The 20,582-nt window shown below is 44.6% G+C and overlaps 1 protein-coding gene across 3 annotated transcripts in view; it reads left to right on the forward strand.

Annotated features, from left to right (window-relative positions):
- LOC111070107 (cadherin-87A) overlaps positions 1 to 20,582 on the forward strand; it is a 62,758-nt gene that overhangs the window by 23,466 nt on the left and 18,710 nt on the right. For 2 of the 3 annotated variants that reach the window (XM_041595078.1, XM_022360428.2), the window contains exon 3: positions 9,690 to 9,719. In XM_041595078.1, coding sequence (XP_041451012.1) covers positions 9,704 to 9,719 — 16 coding nt within the window. In that variant the 5' untranslated portion in view covers positions 9,690 to 9,703. Of the gene's footprint in view, positions 1 to 9,689; positions 9,720 to 20,136; positions 20,303 to 20,582 lie in introns of all 3 variants that reach the window. The other variant, XM_022360429.2, reaches the window with a different exon arrangement.

Below are 20,582 nucleotides of genomic sequence, written 5' to 3' on the forward strand. Positions count from 1 at the left end.
ACGCCCACTCCCGCTTTATGCCTCAAACCAACAGAAAAATGAGCTACGAATTGTTAATTTTGTGCTGCAGCTGAGAGCTGAAAGAAATGGGGCAGCATGGGGCTGTGTGGGGCAGTGTGGCAGGCAGGCAAACGCAGCCAAGTGGCAGCATTATTAAAGCCTTGTCAGCAACAGCAACAGCAGAGCGAGAGAGAGAGAGAGAGGGAGCCAACACCAGTCGTGGCCGTAGCAGTGGCCGTGGCAGCACGTGGCGCAAATTGTGGCATAAAACGGTAGCAAAGACACCTGCTGGCTGCTCTGCATATTAATAAGTTCGTTCGGTTCGTGGAGCCGCCAGACGCGGCCCGGCAGGCGGTACGTGGGGCCTCATTCATCCATCCATCCATCCGTCCATTCAGCCTTCGCCTCTGTACCGAGGACGGGGCTTTACCCCAGAGCTGTGTCCCAGCTGTGTCTCGTAGTTGGGCATTCATTAGACCGGCAACTGGCTACTGGCTACCGTCTACCGTTTATCCATTTTCCCACTGTTTTCTGGCTAACGTTGCGTATACGTCACGTGGTCGTATGGTACACACAGGACACGCTGCCGCTTAAGGCTTTAAGGCCTGAAGTCGGCTGCAGGAACATTTTAATACATTTTTGGGGGATGAATTATTCATTCAAAGAAATATTTTATATGGTGGGAAACTCTATGAATTTTCCTACAAATGGCTTAAGGGTTAAAATATCTAAAGATTTCCAGTGGCAGGAAATTGTGTACTGCCCAATCCTAAAATCCGAATTCTTAAATCATTTTCCCCTCTAAAATGTATAGAGGAGGATCCACAGAGCGGCACCGCAATTGCTTTCTCGTGTTTCTCCCTTTTCGAAGGACTACAACGACTGTCCGCTAATGGCCTAAGCTGCAAAACGAATTCAAAACCAAATCTGAATCCACAACCAAACCGAAACTGAAACCGAAAAAAAACAAGTGGCGATTGTCTGGCGACAGGATGTCTCCGGCGACAACAGTCTGGCAGAAGGCAGCAGCAGCAGCAGCAGCAGCAAGGATTCCGCACTGCTGTCTGTTCGACTGCATTGCCGTCGCACTGCCTGCCACATGAACTTGAGTTTTTTTTCGTTCTTTTTGGGGAGCTTTTCGGCTGGGGAGTCGATTTTCCCATTGTGTTGCTGACGCAGAGGATTCTCCTCGGTTGTCCTTCGTCTCTAACGAGTCCTCTGCCAAATTTACTTAAATTTTTTAGTTGTGTGTCGCTGCTGCTGCTGTGGCACGTAGCACGAAGAGCGTGCTAAATTTAACGCACGCATTCTTCTATTCTCCCGTATCTCCATGGCTATCTGTGTCCCTATCTCTATCTCCACCTATCTTTCTCGCTTACTTCCCTCGTTGTTGCTTTTTTTTCTCGATGAGTGCACTCCATTGGCAGTGGCTCGCTCGTCGCTCTCCGGCCGTCTGGCAGTTTGCCAAAAAACTGTCAAAGCAACACGAGACAACGTGCCCCATGCCACCCCATACACCTCTCTGCCCCCTAGCGCTCCCACCCCTGGAAAGTCGAATATCCTGCCGCCAGGAGACAGGGACATGTGTGAATGCCGCCAGGAGGAGAGCCGTTCCGAGGTCTAGTGGTGGGGCATGCCATGGAAATTCTATACAAATGAAAATGCAATTCACACAAATGGACTTTTCTCTCGTTGCGCTATAAAACAGTGGATGGGGAGGGGGGTTGGGGTTGGGGTGTCACCAAAAAAGAAATCAGTGATAAACGTGGACAAGCGGCAAAGATTGAATTAGTTTGTTGGATTCTTTTTTTGGACAGTAGAAAACACACAAGAGGAGGAGACAGAGGAGGACCTGCAGAGGGACCTGCAGTAGCGGAGTGGATCATAGGGGTAGTAGTTCGAGTAATAAATGATTTCGGGTGTCCATTTCTCCATTCTGTTTGCATGAAGGCAGGCGGAAAGTCTCCTCTCGGTCCGCCTCCTGTGTCAAATGCATTTATTGATTTACTCCATAAATCTTTTGTGTTCAATGGTATCGAAAAACGAAAAACGAACAACGAACAACGAATAAAATGCTGGCTGAAAAACAAGGAATCCCCGAATGGCCGTCAAATCTATCTCTATCGGTGGCATCTAATTGGAAGACATGCAACATGCAGCAGCATTCGGCAGCGGCTGCAGCAGCATCTATTGTTTCGTTGCGGATTTCGTTTCGTTTTATTTTGTCTATTTTTATTCAACATTTAATTGAAAATGTGAAAATGGATCGCCAGCAAGTGGTGCCAGAAGTGTGGAAATGTTGTTTGGCGAGGCTGAGGATTTTAGATGAATTTAATTTAAATTTGTTGATTTTTTATTTGTATTGATTTGAAGTTTTGATGGTTTTGATGGGCATCAAGTGTTTAGGGGGTTATTGGGCAGGCAGGGAAACGGTTATTAAACGTAATTGAATCGATGGGAGTTCGGCAGGGGATTTTTATTTCAATCTGAAGAAGATCTCTGCTCAAAAGAGGCGACTCTAAAGTTATGCGTATAATTGCTTAATGGCCACAGTCCCCACAGCCCCACACTTCTGCTACTGCTCCACTACTCTCCATGCAGCCCCAAATAGCCCCGGCAAATAGTTTTCTAATAAATTGAGTAAACTCTCAAAGAGCAGAGCCACAGAAACAGAAACAGAAACAGAATTGCTAACAATGCAAACAGTCGCTGCCAGAATGAGAATGAGACTTGACCTCTGCCCCTGCCGCTGCCCCCAAAAGATACACACAGAGTGGCACACTCGTAGTTTTGCATGCAGTTTTGCCCTGCACAATTGTGTGTCCAGTCAACACTTTGTTATTAAGACTCGTTTCCATATTCATGAATCCCCCAAAGAAATGGGATGGATGGGACTCACATACTGAATGATTTTGAATAATGATTAGACGATGCATTCGATCGGCCATAGAAGCCACACAGAAGAGGAGCAGGAGCCGGAGGAGGGCAGATGCATTTTCATAAATATTCAAAATGCATTTTGTGTGTGTGTGTGTCTGTGTGTGTGTGTGCATCCTGCGTCATCCTCCCCCATGTGTGACATTGATGCTGCCACTGCTGCTGCTGCTGGGTGAGGCCTGGTGCCTGGTGCCTGGTGCCTGGTGCCTGGTGTGTCCGAAAACTACCAGAGATAATGCCTGCTGTATGAATTCATTGCCCACACAACAGCCATAAAAACCAGAGGAGATGCTTGCGACTAAGAAATATCCTTTATTTTTGGGCAAACTAATTTAAAAATTTCACCTGTGGGGGTCCAATGGGTGATTCCAGGTGCTTCTTCCTTTAAGAACTAAGTATTTTCTTCTCCTGAGAGCCAATGCACACACACACACATTTTACTGGGTATCAAAAGCGAGAGGACTGCACTGCCTGTGCTAGGACTCTCTGTGCTGATGTCCATGACTGATGCGCTGTTGAAAATGTATTTATTAAATTCATGCACTGCCCACACGAGACACTCGACACTCGCCACACTCGAGAAGAAGTGCTGCTGCAGTCCTTGTGTTATGCTGAAGTTTCTTCGTGTGGCAAAATTTTGATGGTGGCCCAGGGACTGGGTGGGGGGACGCCACGGCTGGATGAATGTACGGAATCCATTTCCAGGAGACTTACTCGAAAGGTTCTTTGCTTATATCTTGATTTATTTATTTGCTTACCAAAACAACAAATGATGTGAGCGGTGCAGGGGCAGGGGCAGGGGACAGGGATAGCTTTTTGGGGCAGTGGCAGCATCAAGTCATCAATTAGGCCCCAAAGTAAGCCAGCAACAACAGTTGTCAATTAAATTCGAATGGCAGGCAAATTGTGAGCTCTATTTCTGGGCTCTCTCCGTTCTGTTCGGTTCTGGGCCCCTGGCCGTTAGCCTGGCGACTAATTGGGTCTTTAAAAGCGGCTAAAACCGAAGACGGCGGAGCGGAGTGGAATGAACTTTTGGCAAAAGAGATTTCCATTAATTTCGTGGAAGAGACGGAAGAGCGGGCTGGAGGTAGAGCAGCCTTCACCTTTATCTCAGCTTCTCAGCATCTCAATCCCCCGAATCAAAAAGAAAAATGTTTAATTACAGGGCAAAGCAGAATCCATCCGTTCAGCATATTGACCTCCGGCCAAGTGGAACGTGTCGTCGACTGTCGACTCTTCACTGTTGACTGTTGTCGAGTACAGTTAGTTGGAGCGAGAGCTCATCTCTCTCTTTGTGGCTGTCTCTTCGCCAAACCCTTTGACGGGTGCTTCAGACACACCGAAAAAAAAATCAAAAAAAAAGAAAAAGAAAAAGGAAAACATAGCAAACACAAATGAACAGTTAGCCAATGTCATTAGCATTCGTTCGAGTTTTGGCGCTCGGGAGAGAGGGTTAACTGAAAAGTTTGGGATGTGATCTAACCCTATGGCTGGAGTTACTTCTAGGTTTGGTTATCCAGCCCCGGAATACAGAATACTAAAGGTATTTATTTCTTCCTTGGTTAACTTTAGAGACAACCCACTCTCTCTCTCTCTCTGTCTGCTCTCCGACTTTTGCTCTGTTGTGCTTCTTCCTGTTCGTTGTGGTTCTTGTTGCTGCTGTCTTTCACCATCATCCTGTGGGTCACACGCATATGCATGAGGGGATGGATGGCGTCTGATGGAATGACGAAGATGGGCGCCTGATGGAATGATGAAGGAGGATGGCCCCTGGGCAGGGGCAGAACCAGTGATTGTGGAAGTGTTTTGGTATGTGGCGGTGTGGCGGCGGCAGTCAGCACTCATTGGTGCGTGGTCTCCCTGGTCGTGCTCCCTGTCACCCTGCCTGTCGTCGCGACGGAAGACCTTTTCTGTTGACTTTTCCACTTTGACGAAATTAAATCTGCAATGCAAAAATGATGATGGACATGGGCACATGGCTTGACTGGCATTGGCGTGTGTGTTGCGCTTGAATGGTAATTGAGAAAGTCAGAGAGAACGAAAGAGAGAGAAGGGGAGAGAGAGAGGCACACATTTTTACAGTTGAGAAGAGATTCTGAAATGTTTAGACTTTGTGACTTTTTCATTGAAATGTATTAGGAATTGGTTGGAATCGGCATACGAATTGGCTCCCTTTAAAATTCCAGATGGGGAATCGAATTGATTTTACCTTTGCATGGAAATATAAAGTGAATTTCTTGGACCATCATTGTTTTTCTTTTTCAGATTTTGCAGCAAGTCAAATGAAAATATGAGTAAATTTTGCTAACCCTGAGGCAGAGTACTGTCCGAGTCATAAATGTGTACATAAGTGCAGCATATAATATGGACATGGACTCAACTGTCATGTCTTCCCTGATTCTGTGTGTGTCCTTTGCCCTTTTGCCTGAAGCTCATTCTCAGCTCTTGGACTAATGCAAAATGCTCAACAGTCAAGTCCAAGTACAGCAGGAGGTAGAGGAGCAGAGGCAGATGAAGCAGAATGAGCAGCATCAGCAGCAGCATCAGAAAGGTATATTAAGTAGAGGGTCAGGCACGAATGCACTCCTCGTTTCGAGCCGATCTCCGAACAGAATGCAATCGGCATGTGCAAGAGCATAGTGTTGAGTATGCCTTACCTTCTGGGAAATGTACCTTTTCCCCTGGCAGCAGCAGCAGCAGCAGTGGGCAGCTGGAGAGCAGCAGAACAGCAACAGCAGCATAGAGAGAGAGAGAGAGAGAGATAGAGAATCGGGGGAACAACTGAAATGGCTTTAGAGTGAAACACTTTAGTAATTGGTAGCTTATTTCCATCAGCAGCAGCAGCAGCAGCAGCAGGCGGACAGGACAGAGAGAGGGCACTCCAGAGATAGAGAGAGCGGGAAGAGAGGAAAGTCAAGGAAATGAAGTGAAGTGAAGGGACAGACCAAGAGCAAGAGCAAGAGCAAGAGCCAAAGCTAAAGCTAAAGCTAACGGCATCACGATTATGCACAGAAGCAACGACACGACGACTGTCACAAGCTTAATGTGGAAACGTCGCACAAATGAAACAAATGTAAAAAGTGATAGCAGAGGGAGGGGGGGGGCGCGGAGGTGTGTGGGTGTGGGTTTGTGTTTGTGTGGACAGCTAAACTTGAAGGGAATCTACATCTCTATTCTGCCATCTCCTCCGCCTGCCACTGCAAGCACTCTCTTCACCTGTCCGCTACACGTGTGTGTGTGTGTGTGTGTGCCCTCCAGACCAGCAAAAAAGAAGAGCAGCCGCAGCAGCAGCAGCAGCGAAATAAAAAGGACGGCTTCTCTTCCACTTTGACATAATTAAACGCATTTGAAAGATGAAGATGTCGTCCTTGTCGTAAATAAGAGGGAACAACCAGCAAGATGAAGATGAAGATGTTGGATGGTGACAGGCAGCGACCCACCTCATCTGATATTCCTCTGTCACTCCGCCCCCCCCTTGATTCCTGTCATGGTTACGTGGTGTATGGGCAAAAGGTGTGGCCATGTTGCCACCTACGCTCTACTCTGTCTTCCATTCCTCCAGTCCCTCACTCCCACGCCCTCTCTTTCTTCCTCTCCATTGATGATGAAGCTGATTATGTGAGGGCTCTCTGCTCCATGGCTCTGCTTCTGCTTCTTCTTCTATATCTTCATCTCACAATTTTATTTTTTGCCCGTGGACCGATGATGAAGATGAAGTGCGCCTTGGCTTATCAATATTACACTGAGAGAAAAGTAGGGTAACTAAGATATCACATTTCGGAGTTGTATTTTTCCCCCAACTCTAAAACCTTGTGGATAAGCTGACTATCTACCCAATTTTATAGCTATTAGATAAGAGATCTTAAGTGCAATTTCTCTCAGTGCACTCATGCAATAGGCAATAGCCGAAGAAGCAGGCAGCAGGCACTAGCATCCTCACCTCAAGTTGAAAAGATTTGTGCGGCATTTGAGGCATTTCATTTGAGTTATTTAGCAGGTCCGTCGACTGATGATATTTCTCCCCGTTCAGCTTCTGCATCTCCAGCATCTTCTCTGCCCCTAGATGTTGCTCGTGTTGTTGTTGTTGTTGTTGTTGTTTCTGGACATTTAATGGCAGCCATTTCTCTTATTTAAGGTGCGAACACATCAGCAGTGCCATCATTCCTCTCTCTCTCTCTGTCGCTCTCGCTCTCTGTTGGATGGATGTTGTTTCTGCTGCTGCTGCTGTGGCATTCATAAATTATGCAGACATTTAGCGGCACGACCACGAGCAGCACATTACGTATACGCGCCGCGCGCGTGTTCGCCGATGGTCCGTGTTGATAATTATACCCTCACCGATGAAGATGGGGGATGATATTATGATTTTGATTAGATTTATGATTTATTTGATGAGAATTTCAGAAGCATCTTGCTACACATATAATACAGAAATCGTCTTCCCCTCTAGAGACATCATGGAACGACTATTCATAGGAGCATCTTCCATGGCAATTCTATGGTATGTGCAAGTGTATCCATCGCTTCGGATTCACCTTTTCTGCGATAATCTTCCTTAAGATCTGTTGTTGTTGTTGCTTGTTCATCCTCTCATCATGTGTCTCTGGATGTGTGGCTGTTGTTCTTGTTTGTCAACATGGCTCACACTCGGGGTGTTGGCAGCAACAGCAACAGTATGTGTCTCTCTGGCTCTATCTCGTGTGTGTGTGTGTTTTTTTTTATTTCTCTGCACCGCCTGCGGCCATGTTGATAACTCTGATGACGTTGATGAAAAACTTTTGATTGATGTGGTGGCAAAAACTTCATGTTTGTCATTAGGCGCCACAGAACTAGAGCAAGACAGTGGGGCAGGGCAGGGCAAGGCCGGGTAGGGGCAGTGCAGGAAAGGGAAAAGGGGTTTCCCCAGCAAAAAGAGAGAGTGGTGGAAGGGAAGGGAAATGAAGCCTCTACAAGTTTTCGGCATAACAAACGACTGTCGAGGAAAAGTTCTGGGCGATGCGTGTGGCGGCACTTGAAGTGCTTGAAAGGCAAAAGTTTTGTTTATTAATTAATTGAGGGCCTCGTGCATGTGAGTTGCCCCACCAACATCTGGCGCCAGAGTTGACAATCAGCGTGAAATAACAAGAGTTAAATTGTGATTGAAATGGAAACGATGTGAAGGCGGGAATTAAGAAGAAGAGTTTCGATGAGTTTTTTTGGTGTGGAAAATAATGGAAAATAAATCCTTTTGAAGTTATATATGGCTTCTGTTAGCAAGAAGCACTACTTGCTAGCATTTCCTCAATTTTTGGTTAAAGTTAAAAAGTTAAAAAAAAAAAACAATAACATTTCCCGTTTGGTGGGTAACCCTGGCAACCCTGAACAAAAACCACTGTTGGTACCGCTGCATTTCCTTCTTCTGTAACTGTGATGCACACCCTGCTGGTCCTGTTAGTCCTCTACCTGTGGCTGTACGTCTAGTCCTGCCTCTGCTACCTCCCCTACATTTGGCGCCTTCGGGGCTTCCACGGAGTTGGCCATTCATTACGCCGTGTTTCTGCCTCCTCTGCCTAGTAGTAGTTGCAAGTGCTTTTGCTTCAAGTTGCAAGGCAACACCACAATGCCACACACACACGCACACGCACACCCATACTTTTCCTACTTTGTTGTAGTTTTTTTCTCTCTCTCTCTCTCTCTCTTTCCCTTTTCGCTGGGTGCTTTTTAAACTTTTCTCGTTATTTTTGCACATTCGCTTGGGTTTTATGGCCACTGGAAACACTAATTACCTTGTTTTTCGGAGAATTAACTTTTCGATTACTGTTGCTACGATGTTTGTTACTGCTCCCAGAGTGGGTGAAGGGGGAGGGAATGGGCCCAGGAAAGAGCAGTAGAAGAAGGACGAGATGAGAGAAACTTACAAGTGCAGTTTGCAAAAAAATAAATGCAAGCAATCAATGTGTGCCAGCGAGAGGGAGGAATGAGATGAAGGGAAAAAACTCTTGTAAACTTTTGAAAAATTACAAAAATATGGTAAAAATTCAAGAAATTATGGCCTGCATTTTTCGCAACCCCACACACAACCCCTTTTAACGACACTCCCCTCTCACACTCTTTTTGGGGTGGTGGGAGAGGTTGGGGTGGAATTGAGGTCAGCCTTGTTAAAGTGCAGCAGTTATTTATTCTAAAGAGAGCTTTTAGCGGATGTTGTTGCTCATATTCGTAAGTACTCACTGTACACACATATTTACATACACATACACAAATGCATACGCGTATGTGTGTGGGTGTGTGTGTTTTTAAGGGCTCCCCCACCTATACTCCCCTGAGTGGAGCTTAAATACTTTGATTGTTGCCACAGCTGCAGCTGCTGCTGCTTGCTGCTGCTGCAGCGAAGCGAAGTTTTCCTTTCGGAGATTTTGGCCCCTTGGGAAGCTCCTTCGTGTGTTTTCATTAAGTTTTCGACTTTGAAGAGCGTTTACGGTTTATGAATGGGAGTTTCCTGAAGAGCAGGCGCTCTCAATTGAGTTTGTTACCAAATCTAAGTTAATCCTTCAGTCATTATGCAGAAAAGCATCTTCATTTGTTACATTTCCATCCCATCAGTTGAATGGAAAAAACTCTTCTTTTTTAAATGTTTTTCTTGGGAAAGTTTAAAGTTTTCAAAAGCCTTAAACTACTTTTTGTGCCTCAGAACTTTAACTTTGCTTTGAAGGGAAACTTGTTTCTTGAGAAATTCACTTAACTAATGATTACTTTTCTGCTTTTTCTTTCAGAACAAGTTCGACTGATGAGAGGAGTAAAAGGTAAGAAACTATTAAGAACGAACAGTGAGGAGAGTCCATTAAATCTGTCTCCTCAAATGTGTGTCGTTGTTCTCTTGACTGTTATCCGATTGCACATTGAGGTTGAAGGGGAATACTCCCCAATGATGCATCCATAATCTCCAAAGCGGGTGACTGTAATTTCTGATGGCTAATTGTTGTTTCTGCTGTTGCATAAAAAAGCGGAAATGAGTGACAAAGAGAAGGTCGTCAAGCAGCGAAGGTCGTTTCGAGACAAGCGCAAGAGAGGGAGAACAGGGTCAGTCCTGATTAACAGACTGCTCTGAATGCAAGGCCAGAAATACCTAAAGAGAGGAGAGATCTCTCTCTCCTATCAGTAGTGTGAAAGAGCGAGAGCGTATGGCACGCGTCATCGGTTGTGTTTGACTCTCTGCTGCATTTGCTTCGTGCGCACTCTTCGGCTGTTGCTCTCTCTGTTTGAAGATCGCCTGACGAGCTTCGGCTTTGCTCAAGTACTTTCCAAACGGGAGAGTAGCTTCCTTCTTCTTCCTACTTCTTCCTACACTCTGCAGCATTTCTATAGCAGCAAAGCATATCCCATCTCGTTTGGGAATTACTTTAAGTACGCTTTCAACTTTCTAGCTCACATTTCCGCTGCTTCAATCCCGAGCTGTCGACACAGCTCCCACTCTGTTTCTCTCTCGCGCACCTCTTCATAATGTCGCCCCCTCAATCTGTTTCCGAGTGGGAACATCTTCATGGAGTTAATTACAAGGAAATGTTGCAGTGATTTTTGCTCCAGCCAACGCCCCCACCCCATAATGGGGTTCTATTTCTTTTTGCATTTTCTCTGTGCCTTTCCTTTTGGTCATTTTCAAATGTAATTACATTTCATTTTTCTCGCTTCGCTCTCTGTCTATGTCCGAGTCACAGTCCTGCTAGATGTCTTCGTCCTTCGTCCTTGGGTGGAAAGTCGTTCATTATCCGGGACTGTCCATAACATTTTGTTGCACAGTCGTCGCTAATCTTGCTGGACAAGTTCCTCCTTCTTCTTCTTCTAAAATTCCCTCCCATCATCCTTATTCCTTGTGTATTCCACCTCCCACTGTGTATCCTGCCCCGAGTCCTCTCCTGTTCCTTGGCGACTGTTTAAATGTCAGTTAAAATCCCATAAATTCTCCTTAAATGACTTCTGTCTGCCGCAATTTCGTTTGCCAGCCAACAGCCCCATGTTGACCCTGGCTCCTGGCTCCTGGCCAGAGCGATCGGAGGGGGGGGGGGGGGTGTGCATGAAGGATATGGCCAAGACGGATGATAGCCGGGAAGAATTGCAGCTTTGGCCAAAAGCAACAAAAATCGTACAGGAAAAAAGAATGAAACTCATTCAAATGCCACTTTTTGTGCTCTTTTGCTTATACCAAAGTTCTGCGTGGGGTGTTCAGGGCTTACTACCATAAGTACCTTTAGATCTCTCCTCCTATTTCTTTGATAGTGCTTCAAAATCACCAAAAAGAAAAGGGTCTTTTAGAGTATATTTCCACGAACGTGTGACTTACATTTTCCTCGGCAACCTTCGGGAGCTACAACGGATGCAACGTTTATTTTTCTTCTTCTGGGGGGACAGAACGCCTGCTACTGGCAAATGATGCAGCTCGTGCAACTCGTGCAACTCTTACGAAACTTGCAACTTGTGCAATTGGTTCAATAAACTCATTAAATGCTTCCAACTTTTTTCTCCTCTCTGTTGGTTTTCCTTCTCTCCTTCTCTCTTTATTTGTTCTGTTGTCCGGCAGAAAAGTTTTTCCGGCTCTGAAATGGCGGTCATTCGGTCGGTTCGCTCCTTTTGGCTCGTTTTCAACTTGTCGCATTATCCTTTTTATTGTCGTCGACATTTGCAACGCATTATCCTTGGACGCCATTTATTTTGCTTTTTTCTATTTGTTTGTTTGCTGTGGGGGAGCACAATCTCTCCCTGGCTCTCGGAAGGCATCATAACTTCGTTTGGGACTCGTTGCAGTCGCATTAGAGATTTCTGTGGGTTTCTGTCGGTATGGGACTTAAAGAGTGCATTTTGGGCATTTTAGAAACAGTTTTCACAACAGAATTGGATTCTGTTTTTCCCAATATCCCTTATTTCTATGGACCCCATAGCTACTTCTTGGGAAAAGTGGGGGTACTCCATCATTGGGGTTCCCCCCGTTTTTGTTGCCTACGGCATTTGTCTTATTTTCTGCCTATTTTGTGTAGCTGAAATGTCTGGTTTTCTGGCTTTTGTTCCTCGGTTTTTGGGGTGGCCACGGCTTGCCGACGACAGACAATAAATTTTGTGGGGAAATTTAAGCGTGGCCACATTTTAATTTGTGGCAAGAGGCAGCAGCAGTAGCAGCAGTGCCGCCATATGGTGACGGGGAGGGGGTTCCGTTTCGGCGTAACACCTTGGCCTGGGTCCGGGTCGTGGCCCTATTTCCGGGATCTGGTTACGGATTCCTCTGTCTTCGGGTTCGAGGGGTTCTGGGGAGGCTTCGGAGGATAAACCACAGTATTTATCGTTGCCAGGGCTTGTGGCCTGAGTCTCCAAACCGAAACCAAAACTATGCTAAGGAGTAGCGCAGGCAGCTCTGCCACAGGGGAGGAGGCAGGCAGTTATAGGCTGCAGAGGTGCCATAGAGGAGGCGATGCAGCCCCGATCCTAGAGAGGATGTCAATTTATTTGTTGTGCCACCAGCCGCAGCTGCCTTTCTGCCTCCTGTCTACTCCCTCCCGCCTCCCGCCTCCTGCCACTGGCTTTTGGGCTGTGTTGTGATTCTTTTCTGTGTGGTTTTGCCAATTTGTCGGGTTTTTCGCCTCATAGTTTTTTGTTTGTGGTGTTTTCCGCAAAATTCTTTATGGAAACTTTGTTTGCCACAATCAACGGGTGGGGGGAAGGGTGCATGCCACTCTGCCTCTTTTCCACTTGCACTTACTTTTGCCTCCGTATTCCGTATTGAGTTGACAATATTTTTAATAGAAGAAACTCTCGTCGGAGAGGAAACTTTTCTTTTACCCCGAAACTGTTACAGTCTGGCATTGTTTGAAGGGGCAAAGGGAGGGGTTACCCTGCAGGGGGGGAAACGGGTACGGGGTACCCTCTAGAGGAACGGGCTAGAGGGTGTCTCTGTTTGTGTTTCAATTTGTGAGCCTTTTATAGAATTATGCACTTTTGTCAGCCCTCCTTCCTTCCTTCCTTCCACGTGAGCCCTTGCCCCTCCCACAGCCTTTGCCTGCCTTCTGTTCCCGGGAAGTTCCCCTGTCTTTCCCTGGAAGTTTCCTCCTGCGACTTCATAGAAGTTGTCCAACAATTTTTGGGAGCCAATTGAGTTGCAAGTTTTTTGCTGTTCCACTTTTGCGTTGTCAAGTGCATGCCTTGGAGCCGCCTGGGAGCCTAGAAAAGGGGCATCCCCAAATGTGATTTAATGCGGGAGTCTTCTTAGTTTTTCTTAGAGTAATGGAATTTTGGAATGGTTAGCCTTCTGTAATTTTTCAACATTTCGTTAAGGATCTTTGAATAATTTTCAACAGGCTTAACTTTGATTCATATTCGTACCTTAGTGGAGCGACTGAAAATCTGATTGATGCCCGATTGATAGCCTTTTCATACCCGATTAATGTTCGTGTTTTTATGCCGAATTCCTTTAATTAGTGTTTCTGATAATTTCTGCATTTATTTCCGTATATTTATTAGTTCTAATTTATCTGGCACAACTTTTAGGGGTGTGATTCCCCTCCCTTCCATTAGCAGCAGTACTTAAAACTTTTGAGATACATTTCGTGTCTCGTATCTCGCGTATCTCTTTTTAATTGTCTCTAATTCTGTGTGTAATTTCCCATCTAATTGGGAATGCTAATCCCAGGAAGGGGCTGCATTCCCCCAGCACTTTGCCTCTGCCTCCGATTCCTGAGTTCCATTTCCATTTGCAATAAAAAACACTGCTGGAGAGGAATTTGTTTCACTCTCTCTCCCCCAATCTCTTCCTCTGGCGCACTTTTGCCGCCCATTCGTTTGCACTTTGCTCTGCCATTTGGCAGTCCATAAACAGTACCCCCCATACCCCCTCTATAGCCCCATTAATTTCCGTCTAAAGCCCTGAGAGGAGCTTTGGTTCTATGGGAAGAGAGAGCGTAGCGAGCGGGAAGAGATGGGAGGAAATGAATGCGAAATGTTTCACTCGTTTTAATCATTAAAATTGTCTGTCAATTAAACAACAAGATTGTTTACCAGGTGGTAACATATTCTCATTCTTACAGGTACGGATATACGGAGTATCCTTTGGGGAGGATGTACTCAGCAGGATGTTTCCCTTCTGCTCATAGAACATATGTGGGGGCTGTCTTCAAATTAAAGAATTCCCCCCACTCGGAGGCGACAATAAAATGGTGGCAACACCTGCCTTTCATTCGGCACCGCTGCAGGACGCGGTGGTGCCACTTCTGTGTGTGTGCCTTGTGGCAATTTGTAGTCCTTCGCATTCAACATTTTTATTGCAACAGAGAAAAGTGAAGGGGAAACGAAGGTGCAGTACGGAAAAGAAGGAGGAGGGCTTGAGCAGGAAAAAGAAGAGGACTGCCAGGAGGATGGGGTTTTCGGGGGAGAGGGGGTGTGTAATAAAGCTCCGATGATATATGCACATGAATAAGGTATATACAATATATAGTGGAGTACTCGCTATATATAGGACGATTTATTCCAGCTATTGCCTCTGGGAGTGTGGAGCGGGGAGGGGCTGTGTTGTGTCCTGGGGTACTGCATTGCCCATCCTCCTACTTTGGCTCCAGCGATGATTATGGGCCACAGAACGAGGCTTCCTTCTGGGATTGCTTTCTGCCGCAATGCCATTGTCCATGATAAATGGGAATAAGAAAGAAAATAAGAATGGAAGAGAGAAAGAGGAGGGGATAAGTATCAGAAGATACTGAAATTATTGAAATTCACATAAGAAATGTTCCTTAAGGGAGGGATAAACAAATAGAATTAAATCAAAATTTAAATTAATATTTTACCATTCATTTTGGGTATTTTTTATCTTTTCAAATTTTGATATTTTTGGAGTTGCTGCTTGCCAGCGCTCTTCGTTCCATCTCCCTTACCTCTTCTATTCGCCTTTTCTGCTCTTAGCCTTTTCACCTTTCTCTCCCCTCCCCTCCCATCTCTTCCTAGCCGTCTCTCTCTATTGACCATAAAATCCTGGCCAAAAACTATTAACTGTTAAGACCTAAATAAGCTGATCATAAAAGCATAAACCAAAATCAAGTAAAATCAAATAATATTCTCCCCAAGGGGAAGCCAATAAAAGAGGATAGATAATATTCATGGTTCCTGTTTCCCCCCACTTCTCTCTGCTGCCCCTTCCCTTTCCGGCGCTCTCTTTAGTGCTGGGATTGGGCTTAATGCATTATGAGCTTTTTGGCCTTTTGTGTGTGTGTGTGTGGGTTCTCATCCTCAGGAGCAGGAGCTGAAGCAGCAGGAGCTCCTTTTCCACTTGAGTTCTGCCAATCCCCGGCTAAGACTCTGTGTTGCCACAATCACAAGTTCATTGGCCACACAACTGCCACACATGGCTAAAAAAGGGGAGGAGAGATGGCCACAAGATGGAAGGAGAGGGCCTGCAGGGGCAAAGAATGAGAAGATGGACTTATGGTTGAAGTATCTATAAAAGTCATTAGACTTAAAGTTTTAACAGTGTCGTGGGGAAGGACAAAAGGCGGGAAGGGAAAGGAGATTAACCTGAAGAGTGAATTTTGGGTCCCCAAAAAATACCCAGAAAGCCCCAAACTTCGGTTTACAGCTATTTTTATTGTTTGCGGAAAGAAAAGAGGAAAGCCGAAAAGGAAAGGAGAAGGACTCGAGCAGCAGGACATATGGGGAAAGAGCAGGAGGCCAGGATAAAATGTGGGAAGCAACTCAATAAATCAATATTGGAGTGTGTCTATAATGCTACTCCTTCAGAGAAGGAGAAGTAGAACCCCTTTAGAGGGATGGGAAGAGTCCTCCTCCTACCCTCGGCAGTAAATGCAATTGTCTTTGAAGAGCAGAAGGACGAAGAGGATGAATGTCCTGGGACCATGGGGCCATGTCTGAGCCTCTGGCATTTAAGGAAATGACAGATAAATTTGCTTTTAAAGCGCTTTAAGTGTCGCTCGCGTTGAGTGAAAGCCAAAAAAAAGACACAAGGATTCTCCACGGAGGGTAACAGAAGGGGAGAAAGGAGGCAATGTGTGATGGTCCACAAAATCCGGAAGAGGACGTAACGCGCGCCTGCCTGCCCCTTCGATGTGTGTTGGTGTGGCAGAGAGATGATTGTTGCAGGAGGGGGAGGAGACGTTGATGCCACGGCCATGAAACAGACCGAGGAGGCGGAGCTTTTCGCTCATAAAATATTTCAATATTGTAACTGATTTTTTTACACCCTGCCTTGCTCGCCTCCCCCTGCCTGCACTTTTCCTCGGTGTGTGTGGCGGCTTTTGGATTTTCAGGGAATATTTTATAATCTCTTGTTCATATTTTTTGGTCGAAGGTTTTCCAATATTTCTTTATTTTGCGTATGAGAATTCCTTCCTTTTGGGTTTCGTGATGGTTTTTGTCATTATTTACGTATTTGTTGCATAGTTTTTGTATTGGTTTTCATTGTTTTTAGATGGCTTTTCCTTTACTTTGTGTTATTTTTCTTTTTTATCAATGTGTCAAAATCAAACAAGATGCATTCAGTCGAAAAATAAAGTACATAAGGGCTTAACGTACAAAAACACTCATCCAATGCGTTGCTTAAATTCAAATTAAAAAAAAAAAGGGAAACTAATGAAAAAATTATCAAAAAAACTACGAAAAAACAGAAATCTATGGAAAAAATCATGAAAAATCATGCATAAAAAATAGAGTAAACAAAACAGGAATATAGGAGATTCAATGTATTTGTGCTTTGATTTTTGTTTGACGCTCATGCCTCAAACTGTTGCCACTGCGACTGTCTGTCTGTGGCAAGTGTGGCTCTCCCTCTACCCATTATGTATGCTACAAATAATGTGGTTCTCTCTTCTGTGTGTGTATTTTTTTTTGTTTTTCTGGTTTGCAACATTTCCATTTGCATTAAATTTCAATTCGCATGGGGGGTTACCATATGCCCTGCCCCTCTTCGGCATGTTGTGGGGTGAATTTATAACTAAATCCCTGGCATAAGCAGCTCAAATCCAATGGCATTCGGCCATGTTTACCCATCATTCCCCCTGCCACTGCAGCAGACCCTAAGGGAGGAAGAGGAAGCCATTCTGTGGGACGATGTCTGCGGCCATATGTTGTTCTGTTCTGTTCCATGGCCAGAGCAAGAGAGAGAGAGAGAGAGAGAGTGGCTGCAAATCCGCCGTAATTTGAATAGGACTACAAGCAGCGGAATGAAATTCGATTCAGATTCAGATACAGATTCGTGGATTCTGTGGAATCTATTTAATGGCAGCCGCGATGTGTGTGTGGGCGAAGCGAAAAAAGGGGTAAAGTGAGAGAATGATTACCCAAAAAAAGGGGTTTACTGATCGATTTGCAGGGATGCGAGAGAGTTTACTTTGGGAATTGCATAATTTGTAGGGGATGCAAAATGGGGGTAGGAAGATGCTGAGGCGGGAAGCTAAAAGCCTCAAGCTAATGTAATTGAATGCAAATTCAATAGAAGATTTTTCGTAGTGTTTCGGAAGGAGTCAAAGGAAGAAGTTTTGCTGCATGGCAGAATCTCTTTATTTACTGAATTCCTGCCCCAATCATTGTGGCTGTCCTTTAAGCAGAGCTGTCACTGTACATATCGTACGTACTTCAATATACATTCAACAATATGTAGCTGCATTTCACATTGCAAACAAACAATAATATCGACAAATTTCATTTTGAATTCTGATTTCATTGCTGATGTTCGGGGTTCCGCCATTGTTTGGTGCCGTATTTTGTATTGGGATTTTGTGGGGTTTTGCCGCCATTGTTTGGTCATAATTAAGCCTCTCCTCTCTCTCTCTCTCTCTCTCTCTCTTTGGAACTGTGTGGCTGTTGCTCCTCTTTTGTGGGTTCATGTGAGCCTCATTTAGCTGTCATTTGGCATTCGAAATTGTCGGCATTATGTTACAAATCAATTTCTGTAAGGATTGATGGTTGGATGGTTATGTGTGTGGGAATACTGTTATCTATCTATCTATCTATCTATCACTCAGTCGCGTTCTCTGTTTTTCTCTCTCTCTCTCATCGTCATAGATTGCTATGCTATGCTTCAATGCAATTTCATTTTGGCGCTACTTTTCTTCTACTTTTCTCCTACTGTTTCTTTTTTGATAAGTGCACTCTTCACGTCCAAGGATACGTACGTGTGTCCATTTATCTTGATTGCGTGTGTGTGTGTCCTTAAAGTGCGTTAGTATATGTGTGTATATGTATATGTATATGTATATTGTGTATATTTATACTTTTAGAAGCAATAAGATGTACAACATACCATACCATGCCATACCATACCATACCATACCATACATATACATACATATATAAGAAGTAGAAGTGGTATAAGAGCGCTCACTGAAATCACTTCTCATCTCAAGATGTGACCAGTGGCCCCCCCAGTCTGTCCATTTCCTTCCTCTCTCTGGCTCACCCTTTCCCTCTCTGCATCTGTCAATCCTCATGTCTCTTACTGACCCTTTCCCATACGTACCCTGGTGATTTCGCAGGGTAAATTTAATGTGGGGCAAACCAGTCTCCAGAATTCTCCATCATTCGCCCATAGGTCCCCTTACCTTCTGCTTAATATACCCTGCTCCAACTTCTCCATCTCGTGTTTCCGTCCCTTCCACTTGCACTTTGGTGACTTTGTTACCTACTGCTCCTTCTCCGGCTTCCTGACTTCTCGTCGCCGGTTTCGTTCCCCGTCGTCTGCGCCTTCGCCATCGCCTTCGTCAACGTCTTCGTCATCATCTACTCTACTTCCCTTCACTCTTCCTCTTTAGGGTTTCTGTTATTGTTTGTTAATATATAGTACTGCTTAAGGTTTTTTCTTTTGCTGTTGCTGTTGCTACTTAGTTCTCGTTCTTATTTTTGCTTTTGTATCTGCTGTTGTTGTCTTGTTGCGTATGTATTTTGCTCACGTAATAACGATAATAACGCTTATTTCTTTCATTTCTTTCTGCTCTTTCCCAAAACCACTTCCGAGACAGTGAAAGAGAGTGAGGGTGAGGGATAGCTCTCTTTCTAGTTTTTTCCATTTTTTGTGTTGGGTGCTGGGGTGGGGGGGCACAATGTCGTCGGATGCTGTTGTCGGGAGCGGAGCTCTGCTTTTGGAGCTGCGCTGCTGCTGCTGTCATGTAATTCTCTTAGAGCTTAGAGTAGCATAATATTTATTGTGAATTTTTTTGTATAGGGTATGAGGAAAGTAAATTTAGGGGTATATTCGCTGGAGAGAGAGAGCCTAGAAACTAGCAGCAGACGATGGGTGGGTCTTTAAAGTGTTAAGACTTGAAAGGGTTAAAACTAACAGAAAGTGTAAGTACGCCATCTCCCTTTCGCTGCATCCAAGCCGTTTCACACAACGAGTGCTTTACGCACTTTTTATATTGAAAACATTGCATATGGAGGAGGGCTTCCCGACTGCTTCGACTGCTTAAAAGCTTCTCTTTCTACTCTTTCTCTTTCTGCTCTCAGCAGAAACTGCAAGTACTGCAATACTCATACATACACACCTTTAAATTTTTGCATCTCTATCTCTCTCTCTCCCATGCTCTCTGCTGTCGTTAGTCTCTTCTTATCTGTTTGATCATCGCTTATTGTGCTCTTTGTGCGCGGGTGTGTTCTATTTATGGCAGAGTTCTGCATTGGTTGTACTCGGTCCAAGGTCCAAGAATACCATTCTGGAAGCAAACGAAAGGGGATGCATACAGTGAAACAAGCGATGGCTCTTCGCTCAGGGTCTTATGCTCTGTTTAGCATGTAATCTTGTGTCTTTTACACGGCATCAACTATTCGACCACGGTAAGTCCAAAATCTTCTTCTCCTAGTTTCTTTTCTGCTTTTGAAGCATCAAATGCGCTTAACTGTTTCGCCTTCCTTTCGCCCTTTCCTTCAACACGCTGTGACACGCATAAAGGGGGAGGGGGGTAAATACAAGCAGCAGACAAATTGATAAAAAGTCACAGAATGAAGTCACACAGTCGCATTGAATTACAATCATCAACAACAAAAAACACACACACCCACAAAGTTTAAGGGAAAGGGAGGGAGTAAGGAAAAGGAGGAGCTCTGCAATTGATAGAAATTCCATATAATGTGGAAGGGGAAGTGGAAGTTATTGTTGCGGCGGGATTTCTTTCACTTTAATTTCTGTGTTTTTGTTTTGTTTTTGTGTATTTTTTCCTATTTATTTTCTTCCGCTTTTTTCTCCAGTTTCGGATTCTGTTTATGGAGTCATAGTCACGTAGTGTAGTCTTGCAGCTTGCAGCGGATCGTAGCATCTACGTGTTTGTTTATCCGTGACAACTATCTCTGGCCCTGACCTAAGACAAGCGAATCGGATAAGAAGACTCTCTCTCTGTTTACCAGTTTATCGGTGGTAAGTGGGTTATGCAGATAAAAATAGTAAATGTATGATGATTGGGGAGTGCTTTTTATTTTTTAAGAGATGAAGTTGTAGGAACTGGAGGCTTCAAATAAAGGGAATATACACAATACTCGTAATAATCTTCTTAATCAATAGCTCAACTCAATTTAATTGAACAAACAGTTTAGCATGGTAGTTTTTTTTTTTTGCACAACCTCAAACCTAATTCAAAACTAATCAAATTTGTCTTTAGAGTTTAAAGTAATTGAATGGCTGCAGCTGTGGCTGTGTG

Source organism: Drosophila obscura, unplaced genomic scaffold (genome assembly GCF_018151105.1).
Source record: "Drosophila obscura isolate BZ-5 IFL unplaced genomic scaffold, ASM1815110v1 contig_4, whole genome shotgun sequence".
NCBI lineage: Eukaryota > Metazoa > Arthropoda > Insecta > Diptera > Drosophilidae > Drosophila > Drosophila obscura.